Source organism: Oxyura jamaicensis, chromosome Z (genome assembly GCF_011077185.1).
Source record: "Oxyura jamaicensis isolate SHBP4307 breed ruddy duck chromosome Z, BPBGC_Ojam_1.0, whole genome shotgun sequence".
Taxonomy (NCBI): domain Eukaryota; kingdom Metazoa; phylum Chordata; class Aves; order Anseriformes; family Anatidae; genus Oxyura; species Oxyura jamaicensis.
The window spans coordinates 76,303,470-76,327,141 of NC_048926.1; the positions used below are offsets into that span (position 1 = coordinate 76,303,470).

General features: G+C 40.0%; 1 protein-coding gene across 4 annotated transcripts in view; it reads left to right on the top strand.

Moving 5' to 3' along the window:
- The window catches only part of VCAN (versican), a 112,620-nt gene that overhangs the window by 2,138 nt on the left and 86,810 nt on the right, over positions 1-23,672 (top strand). For all 4 annotated transcript variants that reach the window (XM_035309363.1, XM_035309364.1, XM_035309362.1 and 1 more), the window contains exons 2-3: positions 5,443-5,518; positions 14,182-14,553. In XM_035309363.1, coding sequence (XP_035165254.1) covers positions 5,449-5,518; positions 14,182-14,553 — 442 coding nt within the window. In that variant the 5' untranslated portion in view covers positions 5,443-5,448. The remainder of the gene's footprint in view (positions 1-5,442; positions 5,519-14,181; positions 14,554-23,672) is intronic.

A 23,672-nucleotide genomic window follows, 5' to 3' on the forward strand; every position in this document is an offset into this window, starting at 1 on the left:
CCCCCCCCCCCTTTTTTTTTTCTTTTCCTTTTCCCTCCCTTTTTACTTTTTTCTTTTTTTTCCCTCTAAGCAATGAGTGTCGAAACGTGTTGCAGAAACCCATCCCGGGACAACCGGAGCGCAATGTTGGGTGGTTTTCCTTTTTTTAAAAAAAAAAAAAAAAAAAAAAAATTATTATTTTTATGAAAAAGGGAGGTGGCGGAGGGGGAGAAAGAAGGAAGTTTCCTTCCAAAAGGGGATGAGTAAGACTTGGCGGGCTGCGAGCCGCGCAGCGCCCTGGCGGCGGGGCGGACCCGGGGGCCTGGGGGAGGGGGACCGGGGGACCGTCTGCACCCCAAAAACTCCCCACATCCCCTCTTCCCACCCAGAGGAGGGGATGGAGGGCGGAATGGGGCCGGGGGGCTGCGAGTCCGGCCGGGGGGTGCCGCCGCGGAGCCCCCCCGAGCGCTGTCGAGGAACAGGACGGGTCGGGGCGCGGCGGCGGCCCCCGGCGCCCCCTGGCGGGGAACGGCGGACCCCGGCCATGAAATGGTGGCGGGGAGGAGCTGCTCGGGGCGGGGGTCCCCGTCTCGGTGCCGTGGTGGGGGTGGCTCCCACAGAACTGGCCCGAAGCCGCCGGGGAGGAGGGCTGGAGCCTGGTGGCCTCGGCCCGGCTTGTCCTTCCGTGCCCGTGGGCACGGGGAAGGCTCTGGGGCGCTGGAAGCCCCCATAACCCTCGGATGGGTTCCTGGAGCATCTCCTTGAGGCTGCCCGAAGGGACAGGGCTGCTTCTGGGTTAAATGAAGGCCTCGGGGGAGACGTCCAGGGGCGTCTGCCAGAACACGCTGTGCTCTGGTCAGCCTCCCATCTGTGTCCCGCTGACAGCTGGGTTGGCCAGCAGCAGGCCAGGGAGCTCCTCTCCGTGCCTGGAGTGGCAAGGAGGGGATGCTGGAGGTGTCCCCAGGTCCTCCGTGAAGGCTTCATGAAGTCCTCTGCAAGTGGTGACAGGCTGAGCAGATGCCACTGGTGAAGAAGACTGAGGGCAAGTCGGCCATGTGGCAGCACGACCAGCTAATTAATCACATGGCCAAGGCGTAGTGTCACCAGTAAAGTCAATTAAACGGCACTTACACTAAAGCTGATATGTGTTGGCAATTAATGGACATATCACTGAAGGATCAGAGGCATGCGGACGCAGAATAAGGCACAGAGCATGTGGTCCCTGAGGAAGGGTGGGAGCCATGAAGGTGTCCACCAGCGCTCAGAGAGCAGCAAGAGAGATGATGCATCTGGGATAGGTCATTTCTAGCCTTCCCGGGCTTTGCTGGAAAGTCATGTAATTTGCTGTTTTACCCATTAGTAGGAGCAGCAACCTCAGGTCTCCAGTGCCAGGTTCTCATGTTTTACCTTCACTGTGCAGGCAATGAGGGTAGATGGGTAGAGACTGCTTTCTGCAAACATATCCAGCTCTCACAGTCCAGCTGTGGAAAATGTGCTGAATCTATCTCAACACAACCTGAGAAGCTATATCCTTCTGGGACAGCATCACCTCTAGGAAAATAGCTAATGTCTCATTTTTCCAACTTTGAAGGAGCTGGGCAGACTTCTTGGTACATCTCAGTCTGTCGTCCCACACCGGGACAATTCGCTGTCTTTGTTAACCCGGAATTAGAAAGAGAGACGTAATGTTCTCCCATCTGGTTAAATTAAAATAGCATTGGTGTGAGATCAAGCTTACACTGCAAACTAAGTGCAGGCTGTAATAAGGTCAGAACTTATTGCTCTTATGCCTCTCTGCTCTTCCAGGGAAGGTAGCAGTGCCTGCAAAATAAGAGCTCTATTATTTCCCCAAAGAGAGAACCTCCTCTGCTAGTTTTTAAAGATGTGAAGTATATCAAGGACTTGGCATCTTTTGGTTAAAAATAATTGCTGTGCTCAGGGTCGCATCCAATTTAGAAATGTAGTGAAAATGACTTCTGTCGATCAGTCTGTATGCAATAGCTCCTAACAAACTGGACCAGTCCAGTTGGACACTAGCCAGTGGGCAACCCAAGTGTGGTCATATGAAGTAAGACACACTTTTTTTTTTTTTTTTTTTTTTTTTTAATAGAAGGTGGAAATTAAACACTTACTCAAGTCTTGCAGCCTTTAGTTGGCAGGATTTTCTTGCTGTGTCCATAGCATTATAGCTTTCTCTTCCTCAAGGTGTAATGACACTAAGGCAAAAAAAAAAAAAAAAAAAAAAAAAAAGTGTATGGAAAAAGGTATGATTGGAAAGAGTTTGGCTAATTGTTGTGGACTCTGGGGAAGTACAGCAGCCAGCAGAGGCCTTTGCAGAGAGCAGGGTGGGAAACAAAGCTGATTTTAGAGCAGGGATTTTGTCCAGGAGCACAGTTAGCTGCAGTCTCTGTGATACAAGGAGCGGAGGCAGGAGCAGCTCCATCTGATTGCAGTGCCCTGCCTTGCCTGCAGCTCCTGAAGGAGATTGCTGGGGTCTGAAGAGCTCTGTGTTCTCCTTCCAGGTGAGACTGCCCTTGGGGGCTGAGTTGGGTATTGCTTTTTTTGTCTGCTGCTTAGACAGGGTGGTGGGGTAATTGCACATTTAATTCTGGCAGCTGTAGTGGAGCAGCACTCGGTAACCCAGGAGTGTTTATGGGAGCCTGCAGAGGACCAGAGTGTGAAAACCCTTGTGCATGGCGTGTTGCATGGGAGTCATGTTCATGAATCTGAGGGGTGAGAACTGAACCCTTTCCCCAGCATTTTTCATTACGTAAGGGCCTCAGGGTGGAGGAGATTTAAAAAAAGAAAGGGTTGAGAGGTGATTTTCCAAGTGCTGGGTGGGGATTTTTGGCAGGTGTCTCATATTGAACTCTGCTCAAATGAGTGCAATTTTATTTATTTATTTTATTTTTTGAGCTGTCCAAGCTCTCAGTGTAGCAGGTGTAATTTCAGCAGCCCTCTGTACAAGGCCAAGAGTAGAGATCACAACCATGAATACCCTGATGGTTTGGTACCACCTGGTCTTCAGCAGGAAGTTATATCTCTGCGGTTGTCTTTTCTGTTTTCATATATTTTTGTGGTATATGTGTTTTTCATGGCTGAAAGCTGAAGTTGTTGTTTTCCATACAATTCCTCAAATTGCCTTTATAATGCAGTCACCCATGAAGGGTTGGAGCTATGGTGCTGTGTGTGTATGAGGTAGGGAGGAATGGGAGGAGGAGATCCTTCAAACACCCTGGAGCCACAGCACAAGGGAAAAATGAAAGTCCTTTGCTAGTTCCTTTTTCTTTGTGAATTTGTTTGATTCCATTTTTGATTCTTTTGTTTCTGGTCAGAAAATCCAAGGTTGCCTTTTGGGGGAGGAGGGAGACGAAGTGTATGGGTAAATACGAAAAGCTAAACTTGTAAACAGTTTGTTCTAGATTTTTGTTTAGCTGCTGATACAGCCAGTGTGTGACACATGGGAAACACATGTGGACAGAGCAGCTTGAAGGGAGATCTGGAGCTATTGTGCCTTCACAAAGGCCAGAGCTCTTGCTCCGCAGGCAGGTCCTGCATTCACCGTATGCAAGGGTGGAGAACACTGTAGGTCTTCTTTTCTCCGCTCTATCTTCAGAGTGCTTTTATTACTTGAGGAGATGCTCTGTGGTGGTTTTGGTGCTCGAGGCTTCACAGAAGCTTCAGGACTCAAGGGATTCTTGAAGCATCTTTTGGTTTATGCACATCTGTAGGCTCACCGTGACCTCTAATTTTCTGAGATGTTGTGTAATAATGAGGATAATTTAAGTGTTTACTTAAGCAAACAAATGTCTGCCTGTGTCTGAAAACTGGCCCACTGCTTTAGAAAGACTCTGACGTCTGAAGTTCTTACCATGTGCAACCTTCCTGCTCATCAGAGCCTTCCATAATGTGTTATGGGGGCTTGGTATACTGAACACAGAATAGATTTTTATCAAACTAATAACTATAGATAGTTATTAAATAGCCACTTTTGTTTCCTCCATGTACAGCTTTGCTTGTGCAAATTGTGGGGAAAATAAAACTGCCTGGCTGGTGTTAGAGTCTTCAGAAAAAGTTTAATGGAGGATAGGGCTCGAACTGAATGAAGTCAAAGAGGTCTTGGTTCTTGTTTCGGATTCAGTCATAAAAATCCTGTGAAGTTAACGTTGCCAAATCAGTGATATCACATCACGCTGTTAGCGCTGTTGAGTGAATGAAGCAGAGATGGGGTGTCTTTGGCAAGGCACAGCCTGCTCCATGGAAAGCAGCTGTATTCTTTCCTCCACGCCCTGGGAATAGGCTGTAGCACATGTTTCCCAGTGCAACCAGCCAGCCCTAGCCATCCGCATATAGGGAATGAAAACCTTGGGTTTTCAACCCTTTTAGGTGGAAATTTTGAACACGATGCTATTATGCTATAGATTGCCTCACTGGGAGGGCTTGGTTTGAGATGTTTTGCATTTTTCTCAATCATCCAGCCACTACAGGGTAGATGCCAATTCACACAGACTCCTGTGAAGTTTGGGCTGCAGCTGTAAGCTGCCGTGTAGAAAACTTTCCTGAGGTTGAACACATCAGCAGTAGCTTTCTGAATAAGTTAACTCTGTCTTGCTGTCATGTTCAGGATAGCTTGCAGAGGTTTGTGGGTGTGTTTGTTAATGCCTTAACTCTAAAACCTTACATGTAAAGAGCAAGGAATTAAAATGCTAATGTAAAAAATGCTAAAATATGTATATGTAACACAAGGTTCATAGAGATAACATAGATCTGTATCTACTAAATCTATGTTTCACTGTTCCATAAAGCAATTCAGCTGTGATGTCTTTGAGTTCAGGTTACTTACCCAGGTTCAGAACCCAAGCAAAGTATTTTGGCAGCGATATCAGGAAACTTTGGATTTTGTGATTAAAAACTTTTTTTAAGGGCAGTGCTTGACAAACTGCTGCTGAAAGCCGTTCCCTATGATGGCTAGATAGTGCATATGTGTAGCTATGTGGATGAGAGACTATGTACAAAAGCATTATAATTATTGACATTTATGGGAATTGTAATGCTTTCGTTAGTGTGCTTCTTAATTTTTCAGGGTATTTGCAGATTCAGGGGAAATATTTTCAGAACCTTTTTCATGCGAAACAGGTTGTTTGCTGGTGCTAAATGATAAGACAGTCTGTGTTACGGACATAAAGTCACCTGGAGGTTGGATCTGAACTGGCAACACCTCACCAGGGAGAAGTCATCATGTTGTGCTACTGTTGGCATCATGTAGTGCTACTGCTGTATGGGATTAGGTTTAAAACAGTGAATAAAATGCCAAAATATCAGTATATTAAGGATTACTGTACTGTCCTGCTGAACATCTTTCTTGAACAGATGACTCCTTATAATGTCAATGATAAATGTTAATGTACTGAATTGTCACACAATGTACTACTAACCACTTACTCCTTTTTTCTTTATTTGTAGGTCAAGATGTTGTTAAATATAAAAAGTATCATATGGATGTGCTCCACATTAGTTATAACATATATGTTACCTAAAGGTAAGTCTGTTATACACCATATCATTTATTAATATTTATTTTAGTATTTATTGCTAGAGTATTTCCCAGGACTCAGGAGATTTGGTTTCTGCTTTTGCCTCTGCCAGTCTTTTTAATGTACTGTGTAACTAACGTTGTTTCTATTTTCTCCCTGTTGCCTTACTGATTTATACAAAAAACACTTGGTGGGTGGGCATGATTCTGATGAGGTTTTTACACACCTATCTGATGTCTCTGGAGGCTTGGAAGTGCCATTACTATAATTCAAGTGATGATAAAGGCAGTAGCATAGCGTGATAACAACATTACATAGCGTGAAGCGAAACAGCTTGCCTTCTCCAAATGTTCAAGAATGTGTCTTAATCCTTTAGCTTGTGCTTGTGAAATGTTGGACCTATTGTTCAGATATGTCTCGTATATTCAGCATGATTCACAGAAGGGCTGCTGTGCAGTAGGTGAGGGCTGCCAGGGGCTAATTTTAGTATAGGGCAGACAGGCAGACACCCTCCATGAGGGCTTCAGTGCTGCTGATGGGGAGCAAGAACAGACTGCCAGGATGGATGTAGACAAGCTGCGGAGATGGTGAATAAAGTGGGGGATTCTTGGGGCTACAGGAAGGGTAGTTTTGCATACCTACCCATCAGGTTCCAATGACTGTTCTCATGTAAGTCATGCCACCGCAGCCTTTTGGGTTTATAGATCACTAACACCCTCTCTGTATTCAGGGTGTATTCAGGGTGAAAGGTGACACATACAAATGTGATATGAGGAAAACCAGTAGCCCCAGTTTATGCTTGGCTCTGTGGCCCACTGAGGAGCAAGTAGCTGAGGTGGACAGAGCCAGACATGCTGTTGTGGGAGGCTGCTGTGAGCTTACCTGGTTAGAGTGGTGGCAGGCTCCTGGCTGCTGGGCCCTAGAGCAAGGACATCGTAAGGCAGGTGAAGGTCTTAGTTTTGGGCGGAAAGGAGGAGCTGTGTTTGCTTTTCATGTTGATAACATGTTAAAACTGAAGTACCTATTCATATGTGGTTGCTATTGGTATTTGAAATTTTGATTCAAGCCTAGTGAGGAAAAAGTCCCTGCAGCTGCTGCAGACTCAGAAAATTGTGATAATAACTTTCCCAAGACTCAAGGCAAGACAATAATTTTTCTTCTTGTACTCCTTCTACTACTTTTGCTTTTTCTGCTTCTGCTTCTCCCTCCCTCTTTCTCTCTCTCCTCTTCCTTCCTTCTTTCTTCCCTCATTTTTTTCTTTCTTTATTTCCTCTTTAGGAACTGATTTTAGCCTTTAGAAAATCAAATATACCCATTTTTATCCTACTTTTGTACCATGTCTAGCAAAGTCTTTAGGTAGTCCTGTAGGATAAAGGAAAAGACTGTTCTGTTTAGTGGAGTTGACTTAAAAAGAAAATATGTTTTTTCTTCCTCTTCCTCAAGCAGGTTTGGGAGACTTCCTCCTTAAAGTTAATTTTGTTTCTCCAGTCTTCACTAAAAACACAACAAACAAGGAAGATTAGAGTCACCCTCATGGACAACAAACTCAAAGCTTCAGGGAGAGGGCAAGACACTAAAACTGAGCTTCCATTTTCTAATTCAAGAACGGCTGAGATTCATTTGGTTATTAAATGTTAAGCTGTTTTTCACCATTTTTTACTTAGTAAAATGTCTGCAAATGTACATTGATATATATGGCTCTTGGATCCACACCAGGCATTTAATAATTTGTTCATATGAAACATTCTGAAAGGCAAAGTAAGTGATGGTCACAAGAGGTCATGAACTGGTCATGTAAGTCTACGTAGCAAACTTTTAATTTGCTAAGTTATAGCTTTCTTCGAGGCAGAAACGTCTGTTTTAAGATATGATAAAGTTAAGAGTGTTATCCATGATTAGTCAGCTTTAAAATGGAGTAAATTGTAGTACATCACTCAAAGGAGGAGAGGTATAAAGATAAGATTTTAAACTGATAATTGATCTTGGGATGGAAAGCATGTAAGGAGAGACAAAGTAAGGCAAAGAATCACAGAATCACAGAATCATCTAGGTTGGAAGAGACCTCCAAGATCACCAAGTCCAACCTCTGGCCTAACAATAACAAGTCCTCCACTGAACTGTATCGCTAAGCTCTACATCTAAAAGACCTCTATATCTTTTAAAGACCTCCAGGGATGGTGACTCAACAAATTCCCTGGGCAGCCCATTCCAATGAATTCCCTTCTAAGAAAGGAATCTGACAAGATATTTAAACCTGATGTTTCTGCCATGACTGATTTAAAATCTGTTCATGATTATTTTGGGCATAGTGGTCAATCTAATCTCACATATATTTTAGTATTTGTTGGGGTAGTTCTGCCCTTTCTCTATCCCCTGGTTCTAGTTGGCATGTTTTGCTTTGTGATGACACTTATTTATGATATATGACCAGATGAATCAGGTAAATGATTTGCCTGAAAGTGGATGATTATTATTTTTCAGCTTAGTTTTCAGTTGGATCATGTCTTTGATCTGTCTCAATGCTTTTCACATCTGCTTGAGCTGGCAGAATTAGGGGACTGGGAGTTCATCACTGTCTGGGGGGAGAAGTGGGTCTGAGCCTTATAGTGGTGGAACACAGGATGGAACCTTTAGATGTCCCCTAATTTAATCCACCTTTCATCACCTCTAAAATGGCTTTTGTGACCTCCAGAATAGAATTTAGAGTAAACAAAAAAATTCTATGTGAAAGTACAGGAAAGGTCACCCCAGGAATATAGACCAAGTTCCAACTTGTCTTTATTCACCTGAAACTTTTGGAAGAAGTGTAGAAAGAATCTTTTGTTCCTAGAAATACAATGTAAATTTCATGAGTTTTATTTTCAAAGTTGAGGGTTGTACTTTTGCTGTAAAGGTTCTTAAACATGAGATTCCTTAGAGTGTGGCCATGGTGGAGAGGACAAAGATGATGAAAACATTTTCATAAATCAATCCAATAGAGTCTGGAATCGATCCATATCCTTCTGTTTTGTAGAAGTAAGTCAGTTTGTGTGTGTATATATACACCCATTTTTGAGGATAGGTGTTACAAGGTCACAAACTTTTGCAATACAGCTGTTTCTTCAGTTAAAAGCAAAGAAAACTTTAAAAAAGAAATCTGTGTTTGCATTTTGATGATTAGACAAGAATTTCTTAAGTTTCAACTTTTTAACATCTTGCTTTTGAATGCAAAATTTATGCCTCAAAATCTTTCATGAACCACAGGTTCCCATACCTCTGGTCCTAGAATGGATCTAGTAACCCCATATGGCTTAATTAAGTAGTCACTTGCATATGATTAATAGCAATATTTCCTTTCAGGCAAAATTGTTCTGAAAACTTAAAGTCTTTCTTTCAAAACTCATGTGGGGAATTTAACAAAAACAACAATTAATTTATAAAAAATAAGTTCTGGTGAGTTGGCATTTTCTACTAGGAAATATGTTATGTTGAAAACTTTAAACTTCAGTTGAAAATACTATTTGGAAACTAACCTTATTCTCCTATCTGCACAGCACTATTCTCTAATCATGTGTCATTCAGTCTGATGTTCAATTTTGGCATCATTAAGGCTGCTTCAGTTATTCAACTACTTGCCAGAACATCATCCTACGCACTTCCCTTTCTCTGCCAGTGGCCCTGGAAGTCTTTATTTGGATGTTCACCTCAACATTTTCCCTTTTGTTTTTTTAGTGTAAATCCTGGAATCTGGGGGTCAAATTAAATCATAACAAAACTGAAGCTTAATTTAGAACAGAGCAACTTATAAGCATGCCAAATTTTATGCATTCATCATTAACTATTATTCATGTCATTGTTTTCTCTTCCACTCTCATCTATTTGAATGGTCACATTCATAAATACCTATCATATTTGCATCGCAAGCTTGTTAGTTTTTATGTAGCAACAGAAGTATTTTTCCTTAGAGAGCAGACTGAGAATGCCTTCTCTAAGACTTCAAATTCTCAGAAGATACATTTGTCAGGAGGGCAGCAGGAAACACAGTGTAAGCTTCTAGGGTCATGGGAGTGCCCCTCTGCAGGACCTTTGCTGTTTGCTGAGTTACATGTGAAGGATTAATGACAAAATTCATGAGCAAGGTTTACACCTACTCCAAGCTTGGCATCTACTCACTTTGAACTAGCCAGTGTCATGATATTGTAGTTTACAAGCTGGAGCTTGTGATTATGGTCGGTGTTGGAGTTTACCTTACCCGTTTTAAGCTACCATTTGTCATGCCATGAGTGAGTATGCTTTCATGAAAGCCCTGTAATCCAGATAAGAACACAAATGCCTTAGGTTGCGGTGTGTGATAATGTCCTTTTGGAAGTGTGTAAATAATATCGATCAGTTTAGTGTGTTGTGTTTATATTGTATAGGTGCTATAAAATACATATGTGCATGCATATGATGTCTGCACATGTACATTACATTGAGTCCTTCAGCTGTGTTTTAAGTTTTCCTAGCTTCCTTTGTTCTTCTTGCAGAATATTAAAGTAGTCGGTTCTTTGTTATTCTATCTCCTTCTCTCACTTTGCTTGCTTAGGCCCCAAATCACCTGTCAAAGAACTCAGGGAGAACTTTCTTTGGGTCTTGGTCCTCAGTTACCTCTGCTGTCAAAGTTTCATATAAGTTTGTGCAAGAAGTCCATTAATTTTAATTTTTGAATACCTTCATTAAAAGAAGGGTTAATGAAATTAGGGTTAATGAAAAGACTTCTCTTAAACTTATTAGTAGTCAGATTAACAGAACACACAACTTCATTGGTCATTTCAGTTGCTCTTGACAGACATATCGTATTACGTATATGTAGGTTGTGGATGAAATCAAAAATAAGATTAATTTTATCTCATAAATGTGGTTTTAAATAGAATCTTATTCTTTAAGCATTTTTTTTTGTCTGCTTGCTGTGTAACAACATTCTGTTCAGTGAAGCTTAATTATATAACAAAATTGCTCCTATAAGCATTGTCACTTCACGTAGGGCATTTATTTGTTCTTTTTTTTTTTTTTTTTTTTTTAATTCCATACCTATTAGTCTTGACATATGGTTAATGTAATGCAACATTGCAGAGTTCTGTCCTTTTTTTATCCTTTGAATTTTTACTTTAAGAGTTTTGTAACATTTACCATAAATAAATAAATAAATAAAGTATACCAATAATTCTATGGAGATGCTTTGCCTTAGAATTTTTTCTATAGTTTGTATCCAACTTCAAAAGAAAGATATCAAGCCATATGTCATTGGCAAGATAAGTTATCTTTACAGCCAAAATGGTAGACTAGGAGGACCTAAGACATTTTTGCTAGGGAGGAAAAAGTGTGTGACAAGTCAAGCTGTAATTTTTATTTTATTTCATTATTTTTATTTTATTTTAAAGAAAAAGAGTACTATGTGCCATTATCTCCATGATAAACAGATTACTATATCTTAGCTTTAGGTATGGGGAAGATAGCACAATATTAAGTCTGTGAAAATCCTGCCCCGTAATTTAGACCTGACAGGACTGTCTTTTGTCGAGGTATCAAATAGGAAAGGTCCTCATTCTGCTCATGCTACTTATTCTGATGTTGGAGGTATTTAATATTTAAACTGGGGAAGACACAAAAACCCAAATGCTAAGGCCCACAAGACCTGCTGGTGAGCAGACTGTACAAAGTGCTCTGAGCCTGACACTGCAGTCCCATCATCTTGTACAAAGCTCCCATTGACTTTGCTGGGAGTTCTGCCAAGACATCTGTGGCCAGGTGATTTGGATTTAGCTATGTATTTTATTTCTATATTGTCTGTGCATTTTCCCTAATGAATTAAGTATGCCCATGAGTGATACATTTTAGTTAGCAACAGAATGCTCGCATTAATTGCCAGCCAGTTTAGACATTTCAGAACCATATCTTGCTGAAGAATGCATGATATTACCAGTATTTTAGGTCCTACATGGGTAGTTGAAGATACGTCATGAAACTGTGATATGGTAGGAAACACTTGGAAAGCTTGTGATTGGTGTGTGGGCAATACCTACTTTTCTCAAGTTGTGTTCAAATTCCTTCTAAGGAGTAGTCTGTCACATAACATGCATAGTAGTTGAAAAAGAGACCCAACATTGAGTACAAGCATAGGGAAAATACTAAAGAAACAAAAGGGCTATATGGATTAATAAAATATATAGATGTTTTCTCCATTGGCCAGTAAATTCTGCGTGGACTACTGCAAGAAACCAAGTTTTTTGTTACCGTGCAGTAACATATCCTAGCCTTCAATGTCAAACATATATATATATTTTTTCAGTAGTGAAAAAGATCTTTTATTTTCTAACCTTCTGTCTTCTTTTTGCTCATTCTCCCTTCTCAACTGCTAGTCAAAACAGAAAGTGCTTTTAAAAAGCACTTTATAATGCTTACTACATTTAGACGTATGTTTGTACCTACGTGGTCTTCCCCTTTTGTGGTCCTGTGTAGGGTAAATCTAGTTTGCATATCATGATGATATGTGTTTGCTGCCAAGGGTTTCAGTCTACTGATGTGAAGACACAATTTTTAAAGAGAATAAATTTCCTCAGGGTTCAGTACTGATATTCCAGATCACACATAACCAGAAACAACTCTCTTGAAAGTTTATTAAAATTCTGTCAGTCAGGATAATTATAACAAGGTCATTTTTCATTTAAGAAGTTCCTGTAATGTATATAGATGACAAGAGATCATAATAAATGCTAAATATTTTGAGACTGATTTTAATCTTCCACCTGTGCAATTTGGCAGTTTTTCTACCACAAATGATAGGACTAAGTCTTCATTCTATTTTTCTGGCTCTACTCCACAGTAATTCAATGATGTTTCAAGAACTTAAAGGTGATATAAGAGCCAGTGATGTTTTCCTACTATAAATCTTCAGAATAAAACCAGCACTTTCTAGTTTTTAGACATCAATTAACATTAGGAAAGTCAACTTTTTATTCCTTGTAAGCGGTATCTGACTTCCCCCAAATTCTTGCTTCGATGGTTTGGTGGTGTTTTTATTTATTTATTTTCCCCAAATCAACATGTTAGCAATCAAAGCTTTTGAACTGGTGTTTAGTCTTCTGTAACTTCTACAGGCTTGTCTTCAATTTCAATTTGCAATTTCTCTAGTCTTCAATTTTATATTGGTCTTGTTTTTGTCATCCCTTGTTTTACATACAGATTCTTGCCAAATCTGGCCCAGGCTGTGTGAAGCAATTAATGCTTGACTGTTAAATGTGAGTTGTAGCATCAGCAGTCTGTTTGCTGGTTGATGTTTTTTTGGTTAGTCCAATATTTTTCTTTTTCAGATTAGTTCTTTATTATTAAAATGCATGGCCAATAAGCTAGTGATTGTTGTATTGAACAGTTTTACATAATACTATTAAATTCTTTATGCTACATAATGTCATCTGTTGCTGTTAAAATAATCAATAAGCAGTTTTCCTTTTTTTTCCTTTCTTCTCCCTTTTGTGTTTCAAAATATTCTACTCCTTTTGTGCATAGATGATAGATAGATAAATAGCTAGGTAATGTTCATGTGCTGGTGTCTCTTATTTCACTGTGCTGGTAGCTGGTATTTGAAGATATTTTCTTTCTAAATGTCATGATTCTTACCTGACTTAAAATTGCTGATCATCATTTTCAGTCTTTGAAGAAATGTGTAAGTGCAGGTCAGTGAAAGAGGAGGTATAGGTTCTATTACATGTCAGCTTTTAATCTTCATTAAGCCTTTAAATATGGTGAAATAACATGACACAGAAAATAAATCTAACCGAAATCCTGTCTTTAGACAGTGGCTGCGTGCAGGTTGGGTGAACAGTAGTCAACTTTCCCCTCAGGATATTGTCAGATGGAAGCATTTCACTGGAAAGTGTTTGCAGCTGGAGATGTCATAAACATGATAAAGGTCCTATCAAGTCAAGTTTGAGCCAAGTAGGGACTTTCTGCACACTTTGCTTCCTTTTCCACTTTAACATCCTAAAATACTTCATTTCTGCAATGTGTTAATGGCCCCTAGGCTACAAGGAAATAATTTTAAAAGAATGACTATATGGGAGGATGTAACTGGAAAGGCTTTTGTTTCAGCATGTATGCAATAAAGAGTTAACCCTTGAAAGACTAATGGTGTAAGGGGTGCAATGTATAACAGCCTATGACTTTGCATACATCTAGGACGTGAGCACATTAACATGCTCTTTTGAGGTAATGCCTGTTTTTTTTTCTGTTTTTTGTTTGTTTGTTTTTTTGTCCCCAGAAACAAATATGTGATAACTGGTCAGCTGTCACTGAGAGCAGTTTTACTCCATTGGAGAATGAAAACATAGATCTTATACTTCAGTTGCCATCTGTAAACTTTAAAATCATTTCCAAAGAAAGTCAATAACTTTACTACTATAACAAATTGAGAAAATAAATCAAAGAGCAGTGAATTAATTTGTTCAGACAGGAAGGGGCTCAACCAAGGGCTGGGGATGTTGGTACAAACTCTTTTTTACCTTACAATGATCAGACCTGTTATGAATCAACTAAGGTTCATGGAATTCTGGTCTTGAAAGTCTGTTAATCATTAAATACTAATGAAATGTATGTTTCTGATTTTGCTGGTCACTAATGCAATATCTCCTTTCTCTTCTCCCCCCTCTACTAGTTAAAGCAGAAAAAAAAACCCTGGTGAAAGGATCCCTGTCTGGAACTTCAGTCCTGCCATGCTTCTTTTCAACCACACCCACTATAGCCTCCAGCTATGCAGCCGAATATCTACGAATTAAATGGTCAAAGGTTGAACTGGATAAAAGTGGAAAAGATGCAAAAGAAACCACAGTCCTGGTGGCCCAGAATGGGAACATCAAAATAGGCCAAAACTACAAAGACAGGGTGTCTGTTCCAACCCATTCAGAGGAGACTGGTGATGCTTCACTGACTTTCTCTAAGCTGCGTGCGAGTGATGCAGGGGTGTATCGCTGTGACGTGATGTATGGAGTTGAGGACACACAAGGCATTGTATCATTGGCTGTTGATGGTAAGGATTTATGTTTTTCATTTGCAGTCAGCAGTGATTACAGTCAGCATGGCAAAAGCTAATAATTACCATGTAACTTGGAGGCACTGAAAGGATCATCTTTAGCAAATTGTCCTCCCTTAAGTGTTGACTTGCTCTATTCTCTTTTTGTTTATTTTTAAGAATCTTTTCCAGCCTATGGCTTTCCCATTTCTCAGTTACACCTTTTGGGAAGCTACTTTTGATTCTTGGAACAAATGCCCTTTACTTGTTCCCATAGTAGTTTGAGTCTTTGATTGGTTTTATATCCTTTGCAAGATGAGCTCCTGCTTTTGCAATTTGTTTTTAGCAGATACTTCTAAAGTTTTCCTAAACCAGTCCTTTTGAACCATGAGACATAATATAATACATCTATTTGAAAACATCAGTGTCTTTACAAGAAGACAGACTTGGTGGGCAGAGGTAATTTCTTTATAATAGTTTCTGTAGGATGAAAAGAAGCAACTGCCTTGCCCTCATGGAGCTGTGGCTGGCTTCTCTTGCCACTTGCCATGTCTAAACTGAGAACCACTCTTTTTGTGATAGGAACATCAAGCACAAAGGAAGAGTTTCTTTTGTTCCCATAATTATTATTGGATAGGTTGGAGAATCATCTGCCAGCATCTGCATGAAAACACATAGGGAGAAGGCAGCTAGTATTCTTCCATGTGAAGGATCCAGGGCTAATGTTTGGCTTGCAAGCACTAGAAGGAAATAGACTCCAAAACTTTGAGGAAGAGAATTGTTCTTATAAAGAAATAGAAGAGAAGAGACAGATCTTTAAATAAAGTGTAAATGGCAAAAAGAGCATTGGATCTATAGGTGTTCTCCTAAGATCCTCCTTTTACAGCATAAGTACAGCGTAGACTGCTCCAGAGCCTGATGCTGTATAGCCCTGTCAGTTTGGCACTAAGCCTGAAGTAATAAACTGCTGAAAGGCATGACATGTTAGCCCAGGCACTATGCCATGTCAGTGCGAAATCTGGGCCCAAATTACTTCACTTAGGAGAACATTGTGCTGTGTAGATGTACCAGCTTGCACAAGCATTGTTTTGGACTCTGCCTTGTGCTTCTTTGCACTCAGGTGTTTTCTGAAAGTTGGGTATTTACTCAAGTGATTGAACCTCCAAACAAATGTTAGTATCTGCTTTTGAAAGGCATGGCTTTAGCTAAGATTTTTGGTAAGCTTAATACTGCATTGTTTGTCCAGTATGCCAAACCTAACGTTAGCAGTCTTTTGGCATCTATTCAACGAAAGGTTTTGAAAGTGTGGTCTCAATTTGGAAATACAATAAATCAGAGTAACTATTAATGTCTTTATAACTTCATAAGCTGTTTAGTACTAATGGCAAAAGCAAAAGAAATCCTGGTTTGAACATTATTTTTCACTAATGAATGTACCTGGCATTCCTTCTTCCTTCTCAAGTGCTCCCTTGACTACATAGCTATATCCAGGAGCAGCAGATGTTCACTACAATAAAATATCAGATGATTTATGACAATACTTTACCTTGTGTTAGTGTTCCTGCAGAACACTGTGATGCAATGCACAATTCAGGTCTTTTTTGGAGTTTAAAGAAAGTTTCACACACCATTTTCTCTCTGAAACTACTCTTTTCTGTGATTATTTTAATGTCAAAATTTGGGGAGAAGAAACCAGATCTTGACCCACATAGAAAACAGCATCGTTAAGTAATAGTTTTTGCACTTGATTTTCCATTTTCTATATTAACTATAAATGGCATTTATCAGACTTTTAAAGATTTCATATTAGTGTTGCTGCTCAGATTTTGTGCCCTCATTTCAGTAAGGGTTTCTGTACATTTGTGAATTCAACTTTTATCTTAAAAAAATGATAACAAAAGCAAATGACTTTGTCACAAATGTAATTTAATTTGATTACATCAACTTTTTGAGCCTGCACCCCCAAATAATAACAATTGCCAAAGGAGAGAGGTGTTCTCAGTGTGCATACTTCATTGCCTGTTGTTAGCACAGTATGGGAGAATCGTCTTTCCATGTTAATCGCAGTAACTTTCGAGGTGTTGTCTAGGGTGGTTCAGCACTCCGTTTTCGTCTGCTCTCCCAAGCAGAGCTGAAGTTGGTACTTGCACAAAGCCCCATAAAGCCCGGGTAAGATTATCACCAGTTTTGGTAACTTGTACATTTCAGGCTCATGGAGTGGAAGACAAAGTGCATTCGAGTAACACTCTTTCTCAGAGGTCTGAGAGACATGTTTTGCTTCACCTTTTCAGTGAATTAAAAGTATGTGGACAAAGTGGTTACTGTGGTTCAGCTAATATTATAGTAAATTACTTCATCATATAGCTGAACCCCAAAGTGAAGCAGAATTACTCAATTGGATGCTTTTGCCAAACTGACTGTGTGGCGACAATTTAGAAGTAAAAGGAGTGGTACTGGTGCTTCAGAAAGCAACATTCTGCTATTTCTATTCTTTAAGTGACAATGCCGTTCTGTACATTAAATCCAGTTAATAAATTATGGGAAAGTCAGCAACACAGGACCAGAAGGATATGCTGGGTCACTTAATCTGGTTCCTTTGGCATTGCAAGTAACAAAGTTACGTGCTGTGATATATGCCTTCATTAATCCCAAAATCAAGTGAGACTGCCCATTTGCATGACTTGTCAGGCACTTTGCGTATTTCATCCCAAAGATCCGTGTGGTTAGACTGAACTGTACCCTGCATGTTGCTATTTTCATTTCACAGCTGGTGAAAGCATAAGAGAAGGGAGGGAAACACTTAATTTTAGTCAACAAAGGAAGCCTTGGGACCGCCAGATGCCTACCCTGCTGGTTAATGGCAACCACGGAGCTGTCCTTGAGGCCAGGGAAGGAGCCAGTGCCGGCAGGTTCGCAGTCTTGCGCAGAAGGGCAATTTTGTCACACTGGATACCTCTTTTCCTGTCACTAGTTGTGGGAAATACTTTTCTTACACCCTGCTTGCTGTTATAATTACATCGACTTCTCAGACAGGAATATTTTGTGTTCAAAATAGATATAACAGTCCTGCAGTATTATGCACTTGGAGCTCTTACAAAAAGTGGAATATGCAGAACACATGTCGTTCATGTTTGTTTTTCCTTTGAGGTGTTGTCTCCTCTGCCGCCTTTATACTTTTCTGCTTGAAACTTTCCCCTTTTCTCAGAAACAGTTCTTTCTTTGTCAGTTCTTGCAATTTTATTTTTCTAATGTGTTTTGAGTTTATCTTCAGGACTCTTCTTGTTACTGATGTTATTAAACCCACATTACATCTGTCTCATGTTAGGAGCCCTTGGCATTTGTGCTTGGTCTTTGTAGGCCCCTTCCAGCTGATCTATTCTACTCTATTATCATAATTTTTGGATGCTCAAAATTATTTCTTCCTTCATTCCCCATTGTTTCCTTGCCACTGTTACCTGAAAATCCCAAGCACTAGAAGCCTTCAGATAATGAGGAGAGATGGTTTTCCCTTTTTGTTAGCTGACACTGAGCTTCCTCTCCCTTCCCACTTCTAGCTGCTTCTTGGCACTGGGGGATTTTACCAGTATCCCAGGAGAGACATGTCAATAGAGACAAGGTAGAGGTTAACTACCAGTAAGCAGTGATCTTCAGGCCCTCTGACAATCATACCTGAGTATTTGCTTTCCCACTAATAGTTTACCAATCACAGTTTTACAGCTGTGAGTTGGATGCTAGGTGTGAAATCAGGAAACAGGAAAATGCGTAGGATAAGTTTTACCTTCAGCAATTTAAAGTCAGGTGCCTGGCCTAAGCTAAGCATGTTGGCTCGTGCTACTCTCAGCTCCTCTCTGATGAGGGTTGTGGGTGAGGTGAGCTCTATGAGAGCCCATATCCCTCTTCCCTGACCAGAGAGACTTAGATGGATAGTGTGAATGAGACTCCTAAACTTTAGGCAAGCAAACTTTGGTGATTTGAATCCTGCAAAGGATTTAATAAAAGTGTTATTCTGCCTCTCTATTTCCATGTTCATTCCCTTTCTCTAGGTATAATAAAGTCCACTTGTATAAAATAATTTCATAATACCTCATAAAAAGCTGGCCTAGAAATGCAGAGTAACAGTACCCTTCATTCTTAAACATAATTGAACATTTAATGAAATTGGCGTTTTGAGTGGTGCTATGAAATGGGATATTAAAAAGCTACATAGACGACCAAGTGTAAACAAAATGAAAAAGTGTTTTTTGATTATCTACCTTGGAGATGTCTGCAGGTTTAAAGTGGCAAATATGATCTTTCAGTTTTCTTGCCCTTTTTTATCTTGTGATTAAATACTCATCTTGTCAGTGAGTATGTTTTAGCAATAGTGTTACCCTTACTGATGTTTCAGGAGTCCTCTGTTTTCATCGGCCTTCTTTTGTTAGTTTCTATTTGAATCCACCACATGTCTGAGAAGCCTTTTACAAATTAGGCTTGAAAAAAAAAATAATAATAATGATAATAATAATGATAATTATAATAATAAAAAACACTAAGGAAACTCCTGGGTTTAAAGTACTGGCCTCGTTAATGGGAAGAAGTAGCAATTAGGGAGGCAGAGTAGATGGTAATTCACATTTTCATTTTTATGCAAACTCTTCTTTCTTGCAGGCATTATAATGATAATAAATGGGAGTTGTTTCCAATGTGGGAACAGTGCCACTCAATTGTGCTCTGAGCCCTGAGAGATTGTGTGTTGACAGCCTAATTGATTTATTCTCTCTAAAGCCAGAACTCCCCTTTATTATCGCTGAAGTATGGTGTTTGAAGATATTTTTTAAAATCTTTTAGATTTATCTGTCTTTAAACTTTATCACCTGTTGATGATGAAACTCCATGCTTCTTTGATAAGTAAATGAAATGTCTGCTTCATTTTTAAGCTTGTACTTTACTCTCCCAAGTGAGTGATGCTAAGGAACCTCCAGCTCCCTTAGCTATGAGGAAAGAGCACAATGCATAATGGCCATCAAAGGGAGGGAGAGGGGAACTGACTTCAGGGTCAGAAAGAGCTGAGTCTGAGCACAGGGAACCTCAGGGGCAGGGAGGAGGATGCTGTGGTCCAGCTGCCCTTGCCCGGCTGCAGGGACTGTGGGAGTGGTGGCTGATGGATGTGGTTTTGGGGTTGGGCTGGAGGACCTGCAGAGGATCCTTGCAGAGGCTGACATGAATGGCTGCACTGATTTTTATCTTGTCAGTCATCAACCAACATGAGGGCAGCTCTGAGAGGGGCTGTGTATTTTTTGTTTTTAAATTTTAAATAATTTTAATTTTGATATGAGAGCCTTGGCTTCAGTGAATGCTCGTTTGGCCAAGTGTAGAGATAAGGCAGGTGATCTATTCAGAGGTGATGCAGATATAGTAACCCAGTCCTCCACTTTGGCAATTTATCCCCAAGAAAAACACAGGTAATGCTCAGCATCAGGTGCTTTCTTTTTCTGGAACAGCTTGTTTGGAGGAGCCTGAGTACACCTGCGAGCTTTTGGATTAGTCCATGAGGATGGAGGCAAAGATTTTGCACATAAGCGATGTGTGAGTTAGTGCAATAAATCTCTGCTCCTGGAGAGCAGGAGGATGGAGCAGAGCAGTTGGTGCATACTTTTTCTCTGTACACTCAGAGGATCCTGGAGGCATTTGGCAACTGATCTCCTGCTGATGCGATGCAGCCCTGTTCTTCTCAGGTTGCCAGATCATAAGACAGGTCAGAAAATGGGTGCAAAACCTCGAATGAGGAACACAGCTGAATTATTCTTGCAGGAAGCTGAAAATGCTGTGCTGTTCCTTCTTATACAGTGCTCACTCCTGTTGCCTCTGTTTCAGCATGTATTTGTCATGTAAGTTGTTTTCTGCATTAAAAGCAAGAAGGATCACTAAATTTGTGCAGAACTCAGGTAGCTTTGGCAGTGAAGGATATCTGAAGGATCTGCACCACTGTGACTAAGGCTTGGACCTAAAAATTAAAAGTATGACCACTACCATCATAATCTTTTATCTTTAGGTACTCTTTGCTATATGAGGCTATTTCTGAAATTTAAGCTTTATGTGACTCAACGTGTGCATGTTGCAGCAGTGTGAGCTCACTAGTGAAAGTGAACTGTCATTTATTAGCCACAATAAGGCAAGAACTACCTTGGAGGACATGATACCCTGGTAAGTAATAAAGCAAAGCTGCTGCCCAAAGGTGTGAAACTATAGAACAAGTCTCTTACACAGGGAAGTCCTAGTTTGTTAAAAGTGAAATACTTCACACTTTCATTCCCTGGTGTAAGGCAGAGGTGAATGAGTAAAAGAGATTCTCTTTTGCTCAGACAGAAGAAGTGAATTTTGGATGGTACAAATTACTTTCTTATGAGTGCTCTTTCTTGCAGACACTGCTTCTCCTTCCTGTAATTAGACTGACTTTGTTTGCCAGATGTTCAGTGACAACATTATACTGTTGTAGTCTGTTTTCCAGTTGCTTTATTTGTTCCTAGGGTAACTCCTTTCTTGCCTTTTCTTTCAGAGAGCCAACAGACAAAAGGAAAAAAATCCTTTACAAATGTTTTAAAGTGCAAAAAACTCGGACAATGGATTTTTTCCCTCTCTCTGTCTAACTGAAACAATGAAAGTCCTTCACTTTAATCTTCTTAGCCCCAGGGGGTCTTCTAATTATTGCAGCTGTTGCACAGGCTTATACATACATGTCCTCCTTCCCATTCATCTTGGAAGCTCTTTTATGTCCTTTAGCTCCTCACTGGAAATGGATGAGCCTTAAACTCTGAGAATAGGTGAAGTTTACCTTTTGGATCAGGGTGAGGAGAAGAAAGCATTCCCCAAGTTCCTTTCCAGGATTTACAAATGACCAAAGGCGTTTTCTCAACACTGCAAAGCTCCTTTAAATTAGCAGTCACATTAACTCTTTAGTCCTGACTTATTCAGGTATTGCAGAGAGCCCACACATATGCCAGCCAAGAAGGGCAGTAGTTGCTTCCAGCATGTAGGAAACAAGAGGCAAGGTAATTGGTTGCAGCGAATGCACTCATATATTTAGGCAGTCTGAAACTTTAAAAAAAGTGATTTCAGAGAAATATGTTGCTGCCTTGTGCTAAGTTAATGAACCTGTGGTTGTACTGAAAAGCAGTGCCTGGGTGAAGTCATGCTACATCAGTTAAGCAAACTTGTGGGAGAAAAATATTACAGGCAATGAATCTAAATTTGTACAAAATATGTTTTAGTTATTATTAAAATGACAAACCAAATGAGCAAAGTGCTTCACATACTTGTGCATTCCTGGTTTGACTCTGAGTAATACTCAGTGTCAAATATTGTATATTATTGGTACAATAACCTTCAATCAGGCCAAGATGGCCAGCTTGTGCATAATATTACAGGTTCATACTTACGGTTCAGGGTAAATGTTTTATCCACTTCCATTGTGAGCTATGTAAAATTTGCCTGTTTCCTACATCTAGACCCCAGGCACCACACAGGTCAACAGTGTTGATCATGTTACTGAGTACCTAATAAATTTAAATAAATAATGCATACCACAGCTTAAAAAAAAAAAAAAATCTCCAAGTAATATTTTTATTATTTTAACCTTTTAATTATTCCAAAAGTAATTAGTTGTTGTTTTCTAACTTTTCATGTTGTAAGGTAGTGCTCTGTGATGGACAGGGGATAAGGGACTGTATGGCTTGAAGTACACAAAGCCAAAATACTGCTATACACACACATGTATATATGTACAGATATGCATATATAAATACAATTTCGCACAACTTAAGGCAACACAAATGGTCCATAAATTTGCCTTCACCAGGCAAAGGAGGATGCCCTACAGAGAAAGTACAGAGGTATAGGAGCTGGAAAAGCTCTCTGTCTGATATTCCCTTACAGTATCTCCCACTGCAGAGAGTTTACATTAGTAAGAAAATGTGCTGGCTCAAGACCATGGTGTAGCATTGAGGCCATCTGGAGTGGTGTGGCCCCATCCGTACCGTTATGTAAAATTGGCTCCCAGGAGGGGATGAAGGTGCCCACTGGAAGTTGTTCCTGGGCTTTGCTACCTCCTGATGTCTGCCCAGAAATTGTTTGGAAGGGTGTTATGGGGCCTGGGCCAAGTAATGCACTGAGCTAGTCTAACCACTTAACTGTCTTGATGATGGAATTGCGGGCACCTGGAATATTTAATTTATGAATATAAACATAGCCCTAATTTTTCAAGATGTGTTCTTCACTTGCTGCCTTTGCCAGTTCGACACTTGGATTCATTTGAAGCTGAAATTACGTCTTTGCTTGGAAGAAACACTATGCATTATGGATTCTGTCAGCAGCTCTGAAAAGGAATTTTATAGGGACTGTAGTGGCCTGTGAGGTTCCAGCTAGTGGCTGCAGCTGGTGCATGGATCCATACTACATAATGAAATAGGGGGATTCACAATATTTCCTCTTCCGTTTCCTGTTTCTCTGCCAGTAGTTTTGATGAAAATTGGTGTCTGATGATTGAGGTTTGCCTTACCTGTCTGTGAAATGTGTTCTGTTTTTGTTTGAGAAACTTTCTTAGAGAAACATGATATGAAGAAAAATGTGTATTTTATACGTATTGGCCATATTCAGACCTCTGATAACGGCACAGTTTTACTGACTTGGTCTGTAAGAGAGAAAAAAAAAATCTAAATACACTTGAACCTCTTGAATTACCACTTTACTAAGTTACCCATATTACTACTTAGTAGTAAGTTAACAGACTTCCATCTTTCTTCCATCTTTCAACAATGCTCTCATAACAAAGACTTGTCATTAAAGTCATTATTGCCACAGTGGCACTGTTTTTCTGGACCATATTACAGTATGTTATTTCCTCATCATGAACTACTTCAATAAAATAATTGGAAAAAAATGAAATAATTATTTTCCTGTTTTGTAGACATTCTGTGTAGTGGTTTATGACATTATAATGCTTCTGAATATTTTAAGAGTGAAATAAATGAGGTTAAAATTATTTTTCAGCCATCATCAGGAGGCATCCTTTTGATGCTAAACTGTAAGAGATACTAGCAATAGAGAGGAAAGTGATTTTTTCAGATGGACCGTGTTTTCTGCCACCTCACAGTTGGCACCCT